Source organism: Pleurodeles waltl, chromosome 4_2 (assembly GCF_031143425.1).
Source record: "Pleurodeles waltl isolate 20211129_DDA chromosome 4_2, aPleWal1.hap1.20221129, whole genome shotgun sequence".
Taxonomy (NCBI): domain Eukaryota; kingdom Metazoa; phylum Chordata; class Amphibia; order Caudata; family Salamandridae; genus Pleurodeles; species Pleurodeles waltl.
The window spans coordinates 980,726,362-980,743,575 of NC_090443.1; the positions used below are offsets into that span (position 1 = coordinate 980,726,362).

A 17,214-nucleotide genomic window follows, 5' to 3' on the forward strand; every position below is an offset into this window, starting at 1 on the left:
TACCATACACAAGATGGTGGAATTTCTAAGGCTGTGCTCCTTTCAGGCTGGTCACCCTAGGGGTGTGTCCAGCCTGGAAATGCAACATGCCTCCAGCTAATTTTCCTGTCCAGGTGCCATATGGACCCTGGGGCGGGGGAGGGAGCGTTGGCATCTTCCTCTGAAGAAGATCAGATCTGCATACCACAGGCGATGAGCTTCTTGGAAGGCTGGGTAGAACTAGTCAGTGACCACACCTGTAGGTTTTCAGGGGGCATCTTTAAGGTGCCCCCTGGGTGCATGTGTTAATACATCCATCACTGAAATCAGTAAAGGTTTATTAATACCAGATGTTTGATACCAAACATCCCTATTTTCAGTGAAGCCATCATGTTGCTGGGGAACTTGTATTGACCAGAGTCCAGCACATGCATCTAAAATGGCTTCCCTATCTTTGACAAAGACATAGCAGGGGCATATCTGCTGTTGCAGATATGTCCACACATGTAATATAATGCACACTGCCTTAAAGTGTTTAGGGAACATGGCACAAAGGCTGTGTGCTGTCGTGTTTTCACTTTTGGAAGCACTTAGTCACACAGTCTGCATGAGGTTGGTGCTTGGCTCCCTTGGAGTGGCACAAGTTGTGCTGCAGCTTTTAGGGACCATCTTTAATACCTATGCTCTAGTTAGCAGAAGTACTATTTCCTAGGGACTTACCAAAGGTAAAAAGATACTGCTGCGGTCAGTAACAAAGCCTACTCTGGCAGAGGTGTTAAACACCCCTTCCAAAAGAATGACCTACGGATCTGCCTTCCAAGGCCGGAGGCCTCAAAGGAGCCCACCGCAATTGGTAAATAGATCTGGCTTTCTTATTCCCCGCATCTTCCTGCTTCCCAGGGTCCAATTGGCACCTGGACAGGCGGGTCAATTAGTTATGCAGAAGTATTGCATTGCCAGGCTGAACACACATCTAGGGTGACCATCCTGATGTGAACACAGCTTTAGGAATTCCAATATTGTGTGTGTGGTGGAATTAAGAATTCTAGGACAGAGTGATTCCCATTCCCCAAAGGAATTGGTCATGCAAGGGGCGTAGTGACCCCGAGGGTAGGAAGCGCATTGGCTACTACCCTTCACTCTCCTTAATGCCCATAAATTGAGAATTTAGGGGACCCCCGTTACCAGGACATCAGATCTTTGCTGAATGCAAAAGGAGCGAACAAGAAGCCTGCTGACAGAGAACTAAGGAGCATGACGGACTTGGCACCAACCCTTCCAGCCTGTCTTGTAAAGCAACTGACCTGTCCTGCCGCTGCAGCCTCCAAGAAACCTGGAGAGCTGCCAGTGCTTCATAATTCGCCAAGGAGAACACCCTTGGAGCAGAGGAGCCGAGTCCCTGCATCTTCAGGCAACCGAAGAACTGTGACGACCAAGGACTCCCAAAACCTGACCCTAGATATCACCACTGCACCCGTGCCTCCTAGACCGGGCTGAAGTGGGTCAGCCTTGTCAACCTGGTTCCCAGGCCCTTTAGCAACAATGCCACCTTGAGTTTTCCCACTGTGGACTTCCCGGCGGTGTCTGCAGCCGCTTGTTGCAGACCTCCCTTCCCCACGACCGCCTCCAGTGATGGAGACCCCACTGTCCACTGCACCTCTGCACCCAGATGCCCCGGGCCAATGAGAAGAGAACCACTGGTGTCCCTACAAACCTGAGGCTTGTGGGACCTGATCCCACTTCTTGGTTTGGTCAGACTGGACCCCCAGTCCACGCCTGCAGCCTGTTTCTGCAGGCCTCCTCTACTGCTACTGTCCCTAGTGACTATATAAAGGGTCAGCTTCCTACACTTCCGTCAAGTATCCGTCCTTTGGCTCTTACCAGTCGTCATTTTCTGCTATGATTCTCCCTAGTAACCCTTTCTATACTCTACACTCCCCTATCCTTTCTTTGACTCATCCCTAATCCCATTTTACTAATATGATCTCCCAAATAACACTATCTAAACTCTTCTCTCCTCTATCCCTCCTTTATCCGGTTCAATCAAACTAACAGTCTCTCACATGTCCAGCACTCAAATGAACAACCTGTATTTCCCTATACTAGTCCCCCTCTAATCCCTTTGGTTCCAGAGTAGAGTGCTTCTGCTGAAAAGCCCTTCAATGCTTCGTCAGGGGTATTATGCGCTATATAAATACAATTACAATTACTTCCTTATTCCCAAGAAGGATGGGTCCCTCAGGCCAGTACACACTTGCACAAGCTACTTTCCAGGGTTTGTGGATACCCCGCCAAGAGAGTCTCCACAACAATTACCTCAAGCTATTTGCGAACAGCTAGTGCTCAAGGCCTTCCTTTCTCACATTTGCAGCAAGGGAGGCCTCTTTCGCACCTGTAACATGAACACCATTTACTATCTCCAGAAGTAAAGCTAGGACTCAGTCACCACAGTTGTCAGTGCTGGCTCAACACATTTGGCAATTTACACTCCACCACAGAGTCCATCTAATAGTGCAGTACGTTCTGGGAGTTGACAACAATTTTGCAGACTTGCTCAGCAGGATGCAGCAACAGATCCACAAGTGGGAGCTCCACCAGCAAGTCCTGCTCCTGTATTTCAATTGTTGGGGGTTTCCCCAACATAAATCTCTTGGCCACCACCAAAAATTCAAAATGCCCAAGCTTCGCCTCCAGGTACCCACATCTTCAGTCCCTGGGCAATGCACTAAGGATGAACTGGTCTGAGGCGTTTGCCTATGCTTTTTCTCCTCTCCCACTTCTTCTGTTCCTGGTGTGGAGGCTCCTGCATACATCACTCACGCTTATCCTAGAGACTCCCCAGCAGACCTGGTTCACCACCCTCCTTGACCTGTCCATGGTTCTGCACAAGAGGCTCCCCAACCACTCGGACCTTTTTACCCAGAACTGCAAGACACACAGGCACCCGAACCTCAGTCTTAAGATTTGGCTCCTGAGGTCTTAGAGTTTGGTTACTGTAACCTTCTTCCAGAAAGCATGATCATTTTCAAGGAAGCACACAGGCCCATCGCCTTCTCCTGTTATGCCTCGAAATGGAAAAGGTTTGTCCAGTACTGTCTCCCCAGGTGCATTGACCCTTTACATGCAGTCATTCAGGATCTCATCTGCTACCTACTGTACCTTCAGACTTTGGGTCTGGATTACACTTCTATCAGGCTCCATCTGACTGCAGTGGCTGCCTGTCTTCAGAAAAGGGAACACACCTTAGTGTTTAGGGTCCATGTCATCAAGGCCTTTATGGAGCGGGCTCAAACAAGTCATCCCACCTCGGGGGCCACCGTCCCAGTGTGGAACATTGGTGTGGTGCTTACAAGACTTTGGGCCTTCCTTTTCGAGCCCCTACACTCTTCTCTTACAATTTCCCTCATGGAAAGTAGCCTTCCCTTTTGGCCATCACTTCCCTCCGACATGTCAGTGAAATTCAGGCTTTAACTCTGGAAGAGCCTTTCTTCTAAGTCCACAGGGAGTGAAATCGTTCTCTAAGGTGGTCTCCTCTTTCCATCTTACCCAGTCTATAGAACTTCGCGTGTTCTTTCCTTTTTCAGATTCAGCAGTTGAGAGGGCTCTTTTTTCAAAATGGCCCTCTTGTTCTATGTAAACAGGACAAAACCCTTCAATAAAACACAGATGCTTTTTGTCTCTTTTTTCGAAGCCACACAAAGCCTGTGATCTTTCCAACGATAGTATAGCACGTTGGTTAGTCAAATAGTAAAATGTCTGCAAACCTGTTACGCTAAAGCCAACAATGGTTGCCTGTCCCTCCCAGACGCCCTTCTACCTGTAAACAAGGGCCTCTATGGCGTTTTTGGGTAACTTCCCTGCAGCTGACATCTGCAAAGCAGCTGCTCGGCCAGGCTGTACCCTCTTCCATTCCTCTACATATACTGGCTATCCGCTGCTTAGAGAAGAATAGCTTTGCTGTGTACTGTACGTGTGGCTACATCTACGCATTCCACAAATGGAAAATGTTACCCTGTAAGCATTTATTTTTGGCATGTAGTGCTGTAGACTCATGTGGGCCCAGGAAGCCTGTGGTTGTTGCAGATGCCTTTTTCTATCTTTACCTTTATTCTCGCATTGACATCTCTTTATATGTCTCCATCTCCACTCTCCATTCCTTCCTCACCTGGCATACAGAAAGACAATCTAACGATGGAGCTGATGCCCATGCGTAATAGCACCAGTAGGCGGAGTCACTATACCTCATGACTCCGAGTTCTTTGAAGAAAAACAAGTTGAACATATCGAGGCCAACGCTAGATGGCATCATGTGAATTTACAGCACTACTTGGCACAAACAGATGCTTACACCAGTGGTTCCCACAACATTTTGACTCCTGAGGACCCCCATTGAATCACTACTGGAAACCGGGGAGCCCTAAGCAACTCATACAATTAAATCTTCAAGCATTTAAACAGTAATTTGCAAAAAATACACAAACAAGTACACATCAAACAAATAATTGAATTACTAAAGATATAATTATTATATATTGAGAAAATACATCACAATAAAAAAAAACGTAATGCATCTCAGCAACTAACTTCTCAATGTTTGGTTTCATTTTGGAAAGTCAAATCCTCAGGTCAGATTTTGCATTTCCCAAATGGTTTTTATGTTTTAGGTACATAAGTTCTGAAAAGGCTTTTTTATATAAATATGTGGTGGGAAAAGGAAATAAAACCTTAAATGCTGCGTATCTCTCATTAGCCCCTCTGTCACGTGTATTTCATTTGTTTTATAGCACCTCTTAAGCCAGTGTAGGGTATCTGAGCACTTTACATAACAGACATAATACAGAGACAATGAATCATATGCGTGTAAATCTGTGTATAGAAAATGTTACATATACTGATAGGCGTTTTATAAGAGTGCTTGGTCATGAAAAGCACAAACTCAGGTTTAAGAACATACCATTGGTTAGCGTTGACTTTAATAATAATACTTTATTTCTATGCAAACAAACCTTTTTAGCTGCATCAGGATAATGAAAGACTGGGAAAAAAAAAACATAACTTTCTAACTTGTACCATCCAATTTGCATGCAGCTCTTTGATGGCAACTCCTAGCTCACTGTGCTAGATTACATTTGTAAATTATGACCTGCACAGTAACAAAATAAACTCTGTAACTTATGAACTGCACAGTAACAAACAAATCTCTGTGACAAAAGCAGTAACCCATTGTGCTAGGCACATAGAACACTGTTGTTTGATATGCATGTTACACCTTCTTTGCACCAGGATATTAACCATCTGCACTACCTTAGATGAGGCAATTTCTAACAGACAAAACTCTAATCTCTCTCCAGCAGGTACATTAATCACAAGAGTTATCTTGACACTTTTAGTTTTGCCTGAAAACTGCTGGATATACAAGGAACTTTGCAGTGCTTTTGCTGGATAAATGAAGTAACAAATATAAAAACACATGTTTCTGCTTTTGCTGAGAGACCCAAGCTCGAGAAGTACCTTCCTGCTGGCCCAGGCCTTGAGATGCCTGCTGACTCCCTGGAAATGTGTCACTGGCCACTGGGGTACCGCGGACCACAGGTTGGGAACCGCTGGCTTTCCAGCTCAAATTTTCCATATTTACCGCACCAGCCCCATGCAGGGGTGACGCATTGTATCAGTGGAGCTGCCGTCAAGTCCAATTATCTCAAGTTCAATTCCATCGAGAAAAATGTCCTCTGTGTGCAAGTCGTTTTATTTGGCAAAAGGCTAATGACGCATTTCTACTGTAACAGATCTTTTTTATGATAATGGCATAAAATAAAAGTGACGCTGTATACATTGTGAATATTAACATAAACAAAAAACGAACAGAAAGCATCCCACTGTGGCGTTTCTTGGAGTGGAGTATCCATATATAATCAACTGTCCAAATATTACTTCTTTGACCACTTGCCACAGATTCATAGAGGTCAAATGATCTTTATACATCATAACTTTCCCTATATCATGAAGTATTTCTGTATCATTGCAGGACATCCATAAAAGTTTCTAAACACACAAATATGTGATTTGCTAATGCATTCTATGGCATGCGTACACCAGAAATACAAAACAATATGTGCTCACCAGAAAAACAAAACAGTAGATTCCTTCAAGATTCTAGAACATCGGGATAGAATCCTTGAGTTTCAGAACACAAAATGTTACCGTCACCTGATGGTTTCCACAGAATGTGCTCCCCGGGAATGCGAGAAAAAATACCAATCAAACAAATAACTTTGAACAGAGTCCTCTAAATCAGTGACCATAATATTTTTAACAAAATCATGCTTGTAGTGGGCTTACATTAATTAAAAATTACATTGCCTATCTGCCGACACCTTGGAGTCCTTGTCTGATCGAAAAGAAGACAACGGAAGGGGTGTAAACCAGCCATTTAAAGCTTATCTTGCCTCCACTGACGAGGACCTCTTCCTCTTCTTCCAGAAGTGAGATTAAAAAAAAACATTCAGCAATTATTATACAGTATACAGCCTCCATTGCAACTGAAATTTAAAAATTCTAAGAGAACACAAGCTGAAAATACCCTATGATCTGTATCAATCACCCATGTAAATTTTCAGTTCCTCCTCAATGTTCTATCCTAGTGGAATTTTGGTGTTCAAATCTAGTGTATACTTATATTCCTTCCTTCTTTGCTTTACTACTCTGTTGCCTCCTCTAGAGCCAATTCTAATGTGTTCTATAGCATAGAATCTGAGCATACATCTGTTACTGAAATAATACTTTGAAAAGTGACATGCAACAGGATGTTTGTTTTTGTTAACTATTGCCCACATGTTCTTGAATGCTTTTTACTGGATGGATTGTGCTTCCCACATAATGCTTCTTGCAAGGGCATTCTATGATGTAAACCACAAAATTGGAATTACTTGTAAGGAATCGATCTATTCTTCTGGAGCTACTATCTTTTTGCAAGTTTTACGTTTTCTATGAGGGGAAAAGATTTTTCAATCAGACTTTTTTTACCAAGCAGTTTCTCAGTGAATTTACTGTGCGTGAGCTGATCTCTTAATTATCTACTTCTCCTATCTGTTCTTCTCAGTGTTTCTCCTGCTACTTCCCACATGATGGAATGACACTTAAGCGTATGCCAATTTTTCTCTAAAATTGTTCTACTTCTCCTGGATGCCCCATTATCTGTCAAGTGATGAAAAAACAATAATTGTTTAGTTGATTAGTTACAGATACTCCACTCCAAGATGACACCATCCTGGGAGTGCGTTTTCTTATATAAACTTTCATATGCCAGTCATGCCAAATGACTGTCAAACCCAATAGGTTTTTGAGAAGAACAAGATCCGGTAGGATCACGGGCGGTTGACCTTGACAGATGTGACTGGGGGAACAATGTTACCTGTATTAGGAGTAACTAGAGTATAAAGGAAAAAGAGGGTGCAGCACATAAATTACATATGAAACACTCTAGGTACGCATGCCTTAATGTGTGTGCATTTTGTATGCTTTGTGGGCTAAATCAGTCCCTGGATTCTTGGTCCTGAAGAAAACCACAGTGACTTTACTAGCACAGTTTCTCTGACTGAAACATGTCGATCAACCCCTGATCAATCACCAGGATGTGTGAGATGATTATGGTTTCAGTTGACATCCGCCACTGGTTTTAATCCTATCCCAGGAGTCCTGGAATAAATATATTGGCTACTTTGCTGACATCCTGGAGGTATGTTTAAAATTTGCACTCAGTTGTTCACTTCACTTCACTTTGAAAAACAGAAAAAAAAACAGCTCCACTGTCATTAGGCGTCGCAGTACACCCAAGTTTCAATCTGCGACTTAGGTGGGAACCTGATGATGAAGCATGTCACCAACTAGGTTGGTGGGTGAGGGTTCTTCTAAAAAAACAAAAACTATAGGGTTTGTATGATTACAGGTCATTTGACATGATTGACATATGAAAGTTTATATGACAGACACGTCCTTATTGTTATCTTACCTATAACTTGAGACAGAAGTCGAGCCATTCTTCTCACTCTCTAAATTGTTGATAGTGCTTTCTGTTAGCCTTTAGTTTATGTTCACATTGTTTATAGTCATCACTTTTGTTTGATGCCATGATCGTAAACAAGACTGGTTAGAGTCGAAACATGTTAGGTTTGTGGCAATTGGATTCGTTATCAGGTCTGGTGATACAGCGTGCCAGCCCCACATCGGCTCAGAGGTCAGGAAAATAATTTTTTGCGTGTTTGTTTAGATAGAGTGATAGATAGATCCAGAGTGTAAATATACTATTTTATTACTATTTTTGGATGTGAAGAGCTGTCACTCACGAGAGACATAGCCTCAAGTGAGTAATGAGGTCACTCTGCAAGAATCCTTAACAGCCCCCCCCCCCCCCCACTGCCAATAAACAATAGTAATAAATAGCGCATTCTAGTTCATGGCATTCAGAGTTTTTTCCCATTTGTAAACACATCCAAAATTTCGGATGGTGCACTGGGATTTTCGTTGTATCCACAAATCTGGCTGTAGCTCAAGACCAGTCAAGTACTTTTTACTCTTAAGTATTAGCCTCCTGGTTTATTTGGGATCAGCTGTATTCAGAAAAGATCAGTACCTTCTCACCGTCAATAATACTGTTGGGAACCTGCCTCATGTAGGACCTTCTCTGGCTCAAATGTGCAGCCCAGCGCTGTTATTATTGTGCCTTAACATACAGTATCACCATGCACTCACCTTTGATGGTCTTCCTTCAGAGTGTTTGGACTTAAATGCAGGTGGGGAGGTCTACTGGGAGAATCTCCACCTCCGGGAAACAATATATGTTGAAATAGGGGATTTTGCTTCCTGATGCTACATCGGCAGCACCACGAGCACAAAGCCTCCTGGGGAACTACTTGTCCATTCTGCGATGGGAAATTCAAGCTTTGTTGGACAAGGGAGCTATAGAAAATGTGCCAGCATCAGAAGTTGGGACCGTTTTTTTCTTTCTTTTTAGTGCTGAACATGGACAGAGGCCTCCGCCCTATCTTCACCCTTCATTCTCCGAACTTCTTCCTCAGGAAGGAGAAGTTCAGAAAGCTCACTCTGACCCAGGTTCCATCTGCCCTGGATCCATGAGACTGGTGATAGTGTTGGATCTTCAGGACGCCTATTTCCATATCCTCATCTTGCAGTCCCACAAGCGTTACCTGCAGTTTCTGGTAGGCCACGAGCATTTTCAGTTCTCAGTGCCCCCCTTCAAATGTACCATTGCACCTTTGGTGTTCACAGAAGTGATGGTGGTGATCATTGCCCCCTCTTCTGAATACCAGTCTTCCCATGCTTTGATGTCTGATTGCAGAAGGCTCTGATCTGGCTGCCCCTTTGGGAAGTCTTTCTGTTGCAGTAGCAGGGCTGGATCCTACACCTGAGCCTGCACGACCTACACCTCTATGCTTGAAACCGAGTGGCAACGCTTGCCAGTTTTGATCTCCTTTCTAAAGTAGTGTGTGTCCTCTTGGCAGCTAGAAATCACTCAACCAAAGCAATCTGTGTGGGACACTGGTTTGTTGTTTGGTGTTCTTCCTGAAATATCCAGCCTTTACAGGCACATTTATGAGACATATTACTGTTTTGTCTACTTTTACCTCAGCAAGGAGTTGCTGTGGCAACAGTTAAAGGTTATTTGTCTGCTATGCTAGCCTTCTTACGTTTACCTGATCAGCCATCTTTAATTAATTCACCTGTTATATTGTGTTTTCTCAATGGGCTGAATCATATGTTGCCACCAACACCATTGTTTACACCCCAGTGGGACCTCAGTCCGGTTTTCACCTTTCTCATACTCACTCCATTTGAGCCAATGCATAGGTGTTCTGTTCGACTGCTCACCCTCAAGACGGCATTCCTAATAGTGAAAGGGTCAGCTCATCATGTGAGTGAATTACAAGCACCATCTGTCAAGCAGCCGGATGCCACCTTCTTCCTGGACAAGCTAGTGATCAGGACTAAAGCAACGTTCCTCCGAAAAGGCTGTCATCCCTTCCCATATTGGGCAGTCTATCACCTGCCAGCTGCGTTCACCTGCCTCATCCATCCTTAGAGGAAGAGAGACTTCATCGCCTACACTCGAAGAGAGTTCTGAGCTTTTACATCGATCGCACCAAGGAACATCAGGTGGACGATCAGCTCTTTGTGGGCTTCTGTTGTGCAAAAAATGGAAAAGCTGTGCACAAGCGGAACAGATGGATTGTCCTGTGTATCAAAATCTCTGTTATGGATTGTCCAGGAAACAGCCTCCGGAAGGCATACATGCATTAGTGCAAAGTTCGCTAGCGGTACTTAAACGCACGGTCTGCCAGTCCTGGACATCTGCCAGGCTGCTATGCAGGCGTCAGTTCACACCTTCCCAAACTACTACTACCTGGATGGAGAGGCATGTCCGGAGGGCCACTTTGCCTACTCTGTCTTGCAGGATTTCCTGGTCTCTGTCATTCCACAGAATCACCATCTGAATTTGGAGGTGGGGGGGCTGCTTTGGGATCTAGTCACAAGGTGAAGAATCTGCAGTTAGAAGTGTCCTTCGAAAGAACTAGTTGCTTACCTTCGGTGATGGTCTTTCTGGTCGCTACCCTACAGTAGATACCTCACCTAACCACTCTTCTCCCTATTCTGTAGAATAGATTCCTCCAGTCCATACTAACCATCTGCTCACTGGCACGTTAGATTGCAAAAGGCTCTATCCCTGATAGCGCGGACAGATAAGAGAAAGAAACTGACATCGGTGCATGGAGGTGTCGGCTATGTCTGGAGTGAGACAGGACCTGCCATGGAGCCTCATGAAGCCATCTATCAACACAGGAGGGAATTGCTTAGAACAGTGGTTCCTAACCTGTGCTCCTGGGTCCCCTGGGGGTCCCCGAAGCTTCCTCAGGGGGGGTCCATGACTGCTGAGAAAATTAAATAATATTAACTGATTAGGTCCCCAGCTTTCAGTAATTACCTAGTTGGGGAGGAGGGGGGTCCACGGATTCCAATAGTGATTCACGGGGGGTCCTAAGGTTCCAGTATTGATAAAGTGGGGGTCCACAGGTTGGTAACCACTGGCTTAGAAAATTCCCTTGGTCTGGTCTGGCATCTGGGGTGGGATTCACAAGGTGTGGAATCTGCAGATATATATGTATCCACCAGAAAGAGTTTTACCAAAGGTAAGTAACATGTTCTTTTACGCCATTTAAAATTAACTTCCACTCACTTTTATTGCAGTGTCAACTTGATAGCTGTTGTTGACACTGCATATAGGAAGATAAGAGAGATGGGGACTTTACTTTGAAATGAGGGTTACAATTTCTTATGTCAAGATGCAACGATGAAATAAGAATGCATTAGATTAGCAACAAGCAGTTCATATATTAGTTCCTGGGATAATGAAACAACTGCCACCGCAGGCATCAGGCAATGAGGAAAAAAATATTTTTTTTGTGAAATGCTTCTGTTGAACATGAGAGAAGCCTATGTTCAGGAAGCTCATCCGCATCCAAATGATCAAATTACTAAACTGTTTGTGCTGTTCTCAAGACTACGAATTGAAACGTATTGGTGTTAACAGTCTGTTTAGCTGCATATTCGTTTGGTAAAATGTGCACTTCTGCAGCTAATTCAAGCGCTGTTTACTATTTTACCTGTGGAAAATGCTTAGTAAAAATATATATTTGGGAATTGGTCCATTCAAGAAGCTGGCACCTGCACAGGAAGTAGAATATAATGGTGTGAGTGAATCAGTTGTAATGAATTATGCCTATCTTTCTAATTTTGGGCTAGAGTAAAAAAGGTAATACATTAAAATTAAAAATAATAATTAAGGTTAGAAAAAAAGGTTAAAGTTTGGGTGTTAACACCACATGAAAAAAACAGAAGGCTGAAAATATTTTAAAAGGAGGCTTTTGAGAGGTGTTAACCCCTAAATAAAAATGTAAAAACATAAATTAAATGCATTCATATATGTTAACAATGCATTCAATATAGTAATGTACATGGTCCCTTGATACCTCCTCCAAGTCTAGTTAAAGCTATGTATTAACAGTGACGCCTGGAATCTGGGATTGTCTCTCAAGTACCTGCTGTAGCAGACCTGTGTAAGCATTGAATAATAGCGGCGACTGGAATGAGCGATATAGTACTACACAAGTAAACTTGCATATGGATCGCTCTGCAGATCATAATCAAATTGGGCTACTGCAGTCAGATGGAAATCACTGGTTCCACTCTGATGAAAAACGAAATTCACATCTCTTCCTCCAGCCACTTGGTTAGCAGTATATGTTCAGTCCTGCAGAGGCTGCTAAAAAATGGAATAGAGTCATTGCAGCCTAATCTTCTTCAGTAAGTGCAATATAAATATAGTTAAAATCTTTGTCCTGTGAACAGATCACCTCATAGGGTGGCAGAGGCAGTTTCAGTTCTCTTCACATGTTTCTGAAGTAGTCCTGTAACTTATTTCTGGCCCTCACTCAGTAATCGGAAATTAAAAACTTGTTTCTGTTGTCTAGCACATTCGGGTTTGCCTTAGTGTATTTCTGGAGTGGGGTGACAACAGTGTTTTTCTTTGCACTTAACAGTTAAGGCATAGATTAATATTGTGCTATCAGGAGTAGGGAGAAATCCTTGTTGTTAGAAGCAGAACCCTTTTTCACCAAAAAGTTATATACTTTGATCTTGAGTTTCCAGCCCAGTGACTTCTTATATATGTTAGCATTGTTTGAAGGTTGAATGGTGATGTCAAGACATGCTTGTACTACAATATTATTGGTAATGGTTTGTTGGATTTTGTACTTTTGGACAAGTGTAAATCTTTGCAGAACTGCATGTTTATGTCAGGGGTGTTTCTTAGTGTTCCAGGGTTGGTCAGTTCATGAAAGGTGTTAGAAATGTTGCTCCACTTGTTTGAGGTCTCATAAGTGCACTCAGAATATGAGACTCTCCACAGATGTGTTGGCCCCGTAATATCCCTATGTATATTTTGTTCTTTTGATCCTTGTAGCCCTTGTGTTCTATTGCTGTCTGACCCTCTTTTCAACCTAAAAAATGTCCTTCTCTTTCTCTTGTTGATCAAATCACCTTTTGAGTTCAAATACAAGATCCTTTGTTTCAAACTACTTTGGGACACTTCAAACTCTTTGAATTGCTGTTTGGGACACACTGATAACCTTGGTCTGCCTCAGAGCTTTAGTCCTGTTGTTCCTGTGTGGTTCTGTATAAACTAAAGATTCTATTTTTCTCTTTCCAGGGCAACAGCACTGGTGAAGCCCGGGATATGTATGTTCCTAACCCTTCCTGCCGTGACTTTGCCAAATATGAGTGGATTGGACAGCTGATGGGTGCATCTCTAAGGGGCAAAGAGTTTCTGGCAAGTATTCTGTGACTGGAGTGAAAGAGAAGTGATGAACAGCAACTCTCTGCTTTAACGGTCTGTGTCAATAGCTTCACTAAAAGATCACTCCTAGTCTGCTTTAAGTGCTCCTAGCACTATTGGCTGACTTCAGCTCAGGCTAGGTGGCACAGTTGCAGTGGTGCTTTCTCGTGTCGAGTTTACCCCTTCATAAACCTCCTGTACTACCCAGTCAAACCAAGGAATTCTCTGACTGTGGTCTGAGTGGCTGGAGCTGCTCTGTCCAGAATTGTCTGGATCTTGTTTTGCAGTGGTTGAACTTGGCCCCCACTTACCAGGTGACCCAAGTATACTACCTTTCCTGCCCTATCTTTTACTTGCTTGCCTTGAGTGAGGCCTGCACTTTGCAGAGCTTACAGGACCTTGTCAAGGTGGATCAGGTGATCCTGCCAGGTAGAGCTGAAGACAGCAATATCATCTAGTTAAGCTGTACTAAAGACTTCCAACCCAGCAAGGACTTTATTCACCAACATTTGAAGGTGACAGGGGCATTCATTAGACCAAATGGTGTTACAGGGAACTGGTAATGTCCATCTGGGGTTGAGAATGCTGATCTCTGTTTTCTTCAGTAGTCAGCCCAATCTGCCAGTACCCTGGTGTCAAATCAAAAGTAGTGAGAAATTTGGCAGCCCCTAAACTGTCAATCAGTTCATCTGCTTTTGGGATAGGGTGTGCATCTGTCTTAGTGACAGCATTGAGGTGGGGCAACGGCTGCAGGGGGTGTTTTGAGGTGTAGGACGAATGGGTGCTGCAAACAGAGGCTGCAATCAGCATTGGTGAGTCCACAGTGGGCAAGTTCTAGGTGGGCCTTGTCTCTGGAGGGCCAGGGGACCACGTTGGCACCTTTGGACCACTTCAGCTCAGGCTAGGCAGCACAGGTGCAGTGGTGCTTGCAGGATGCAGGGAAGCAGCTCCACTGCTCCACGGGTGTTCCTGTTTTTCTTTTTTTATTTTTGTTTTTTTTAAGGTAAGCAGTCCTCCCACGCTTTTGAAGGCACAACAGCGTGTAGGACCAGATGACTTTAGTGCAGTTCAGTGGGAGCAGCAGACAGACCGGCATGGCTGGTGGCAAGTCAGTAGCTCCTTCCTCAGTCTTCGCTTTCACAAATCTTGAGTCTTTCTTCATAGGTCAGTGGAATCTGATTTCTTGGTGCCAGGGGCTCCCCTAAATACTGGATTTAGGGATGTTTAGGGGACTGTAGGGCAGTAGCTAATGGACTACATACCCCTGTGGTCACTACGCCCCGTATATGACCGCTCCTTTGGGAAGTGAGAATAACTCTGTCCCAGAGTTCCTAGTTCTGCGAAATCCAAGATGTCATACTTTCTAAATTTGTGTCCACATCAGGCAGCTGCTGTTAGGGTTGGGACTGACCTCAGAGGTGGGCACACTTCTCTGACTTTTAATTTACCCACCTTTCCAGGTTCCAAATAGACCCTGGGTTGGGGGGGTTGCCATCCTCTCCTTAGGGGGAATCCAGACCTGTATACCAAGAGCAGTCAGCTTCTTTGAAGGTCCCCTTCATTGCAATACAGATTTGCAGGTAATCCTGTTCAGAGGGGTGTGCTAACACCCCCACCAGAACAGGTCCTATTCCTGTCTGTCTGAGAACATAGGCGCTCACTCTTGGGGGGTCAGAAACCTGTCTGGTGGTGGCAGGCTAGTTAGAACTAGTCAGCCAGCACACAGGTAAAAAGTAGATTTTTTCAGAGGGCATCTCAAAGGTGCCGTCCGGTTGCATGTGTTAATAAATCCATCACTGGCATCAGTGAGAGTTTAATAATACGAAATGTGTGCTAACAAACATCCCTATTTTCAGTGAAGCCATCATGAAGCTGGGGAACTCGTATTGACCAGTGTCCAACATATGTACTTAAAATTGCTTCCCTGTTCACTTGTTATGTCTAAGGATCCACAAAGACATAGCAGGGGCTCTTGCAGCTACGTCCTCACATGTAATATATTGCACCCTGCTTCAGGGCTGTAAGGCCTGCTGTAGGGGTGACTTACATATATTTCATGGTGTTAGAGGACATGGCACACAGGCTGTGTGCCATGTTGTGTTTTCACTTTTAGCTGCACCAAGGCATGCAGCCTGCAATGGCAGTCTGCGTGTGCTACGTGAGGGGTCCCTAAGGTTGGTGTAATACATGCTGCAGCCCTTGGAGTACTAGGGGTACCATTTACTAGGGACTTACAGAGGATACTAAAGCATTTGCCAGTTGGGAAAACAATTGTACAGTTTAGGTAAAGAGATCTGGTTTTGGGGACCTGGTTAGCAGGAACCCAGTGCACTTTTAGTTGAAATCAGATCAGATAAAAGGCAAGAAGTGGGGGTAAGTACTTGCCAAAAGAGACCTTTTCTTCAAGCTTAGAAGTCTTGGGATTCAAAAGTTTTGTTCCGTTTAGGCACTTTATTTCAAGTCAGAGTCCTTAAAAGCTATACAATCAATTTACAAGAAGACAAAAGATTCAACTGAGCAACATATCAGTTGGTAATTTAAAAAATGTTAAATACATATTACAAAAATGTGTATAAAACATATTAAAGTGCTTTAGTAAGTGCAATCATACAAACTCAGTGGAATTATCCTAGTAAGTTTCTTAGTGCTCAAGAGCTCTAGAGCATTAATACTGTAGGGAGTTCAACTGACGTTTATATAGTGAGGTTAAGACTAAAAGCATCCTCCATATATAATATACTGAAAATGGATGACATAAAACAGTCTTGTGTTTGTGGTGTTAATAAAATACAATATTACGTTTGTTTGAGCACTCACTGAATGTAATTGCTGTGGCAAATAGGGCACTTCTCCTCGGTTATTCCCTCCAGCTTAGTGATACTAGTGATAAGTCTGGAGCAGACTTTGCCAGTAGAGCTCAGTTGGTGTAAATGCCTAGATCATAATAACTCAACGGAAGAGAGTATAACATCTTAGATCGAATAGGCCAGATACACTCAAGATATTTAGCTATAGAAAATACTATAAAGGATGTGGTATTTGACCTACAAATCCTTAATGCAACTCAGTGCCGGCAAGTTCCCAGGGTGCGACATAGAGGCACAATCTAATGTTTGTGCTTTCTTGAATACTTCAGGCAGTGTTGCACACTGGACAATTGTATTGCCTTCAGTTGGGCCTTACCACTAGCCAGTAAGAGCTGCCAGTGGAAGGCAACCTAGCCTAAATCTTATGAAAAAGGGGCTTTTTAAAGGGTGGGTCAATATAATTTAAATATGACTCAAATGAAGAGAGTGGCTTTAACCTTGAAAACTATTAGTCAATAAGCCTAGGTTTGCTTGATGAACCAATTTCCTCTCCTCGCGATTTCAAAAGAGAGACTTCACAGTTCTGATAGAAGAAGAGGTAATTGAGGCTGGATTAGTTCAAAACTCAGTCAAGCCCAAGGAAGCTAATGCTTCCCTTCTGTATTTTAGCCATGGTTGCCTCTCTACTCACCTCCTGGTTATTCAAATTATTAGTAAGGCATAACATGTAGGGTTCCAGCTCAGTGGTTGACCAGATTCTTAACCAGTACATAATTGGTCGGAGTCTTCCTTTCGGGGTAATGGATTGCATGCCCAGGTCTTTATTAAAAACGAATCGGGTACTTTAAGGAAGTTTAAGTACTGCCCTCAAGAACTTGTTTTCTGCGACCTCCAGTGGTTCAGTTCTACTGTGGCCCCATAACCCAGCCCCATATATCACGGAAGCCTTCCAGACTTCTAAGAGAGGGGCAACAGGATGAAAGGTGGTGTTCCTAGCAAGTCTCATAATTGCAGTCACCCTAT

At 43.6% G+C, this 17,214-nt stretch overlaps 1 protein-coding gene across 1 annotated transcript in view; it reads left to right on the forward strand.

Moving 5' to 3' along the window:
• HECTD3 (HECT domain E3 ubiquitin protein ligase 3) overlaps nucleotides 1-17,214 on the forward strand; it is a 249,983-nt gene that overhangs the window by 159,469 nt on the left and 73,300 nt on the right. The window contains exon 14 of the mRNA XM_069232820.1: nucleotides 13,259-13,378. Coding sequence (XP_069088921.1) covers nucleotides 13,259-13,378 — 120 coding nt within the window. The remainder of the gene's footprint in view (nucleotides 1-13,258; nucleotides 13,379-17,214) is intronic.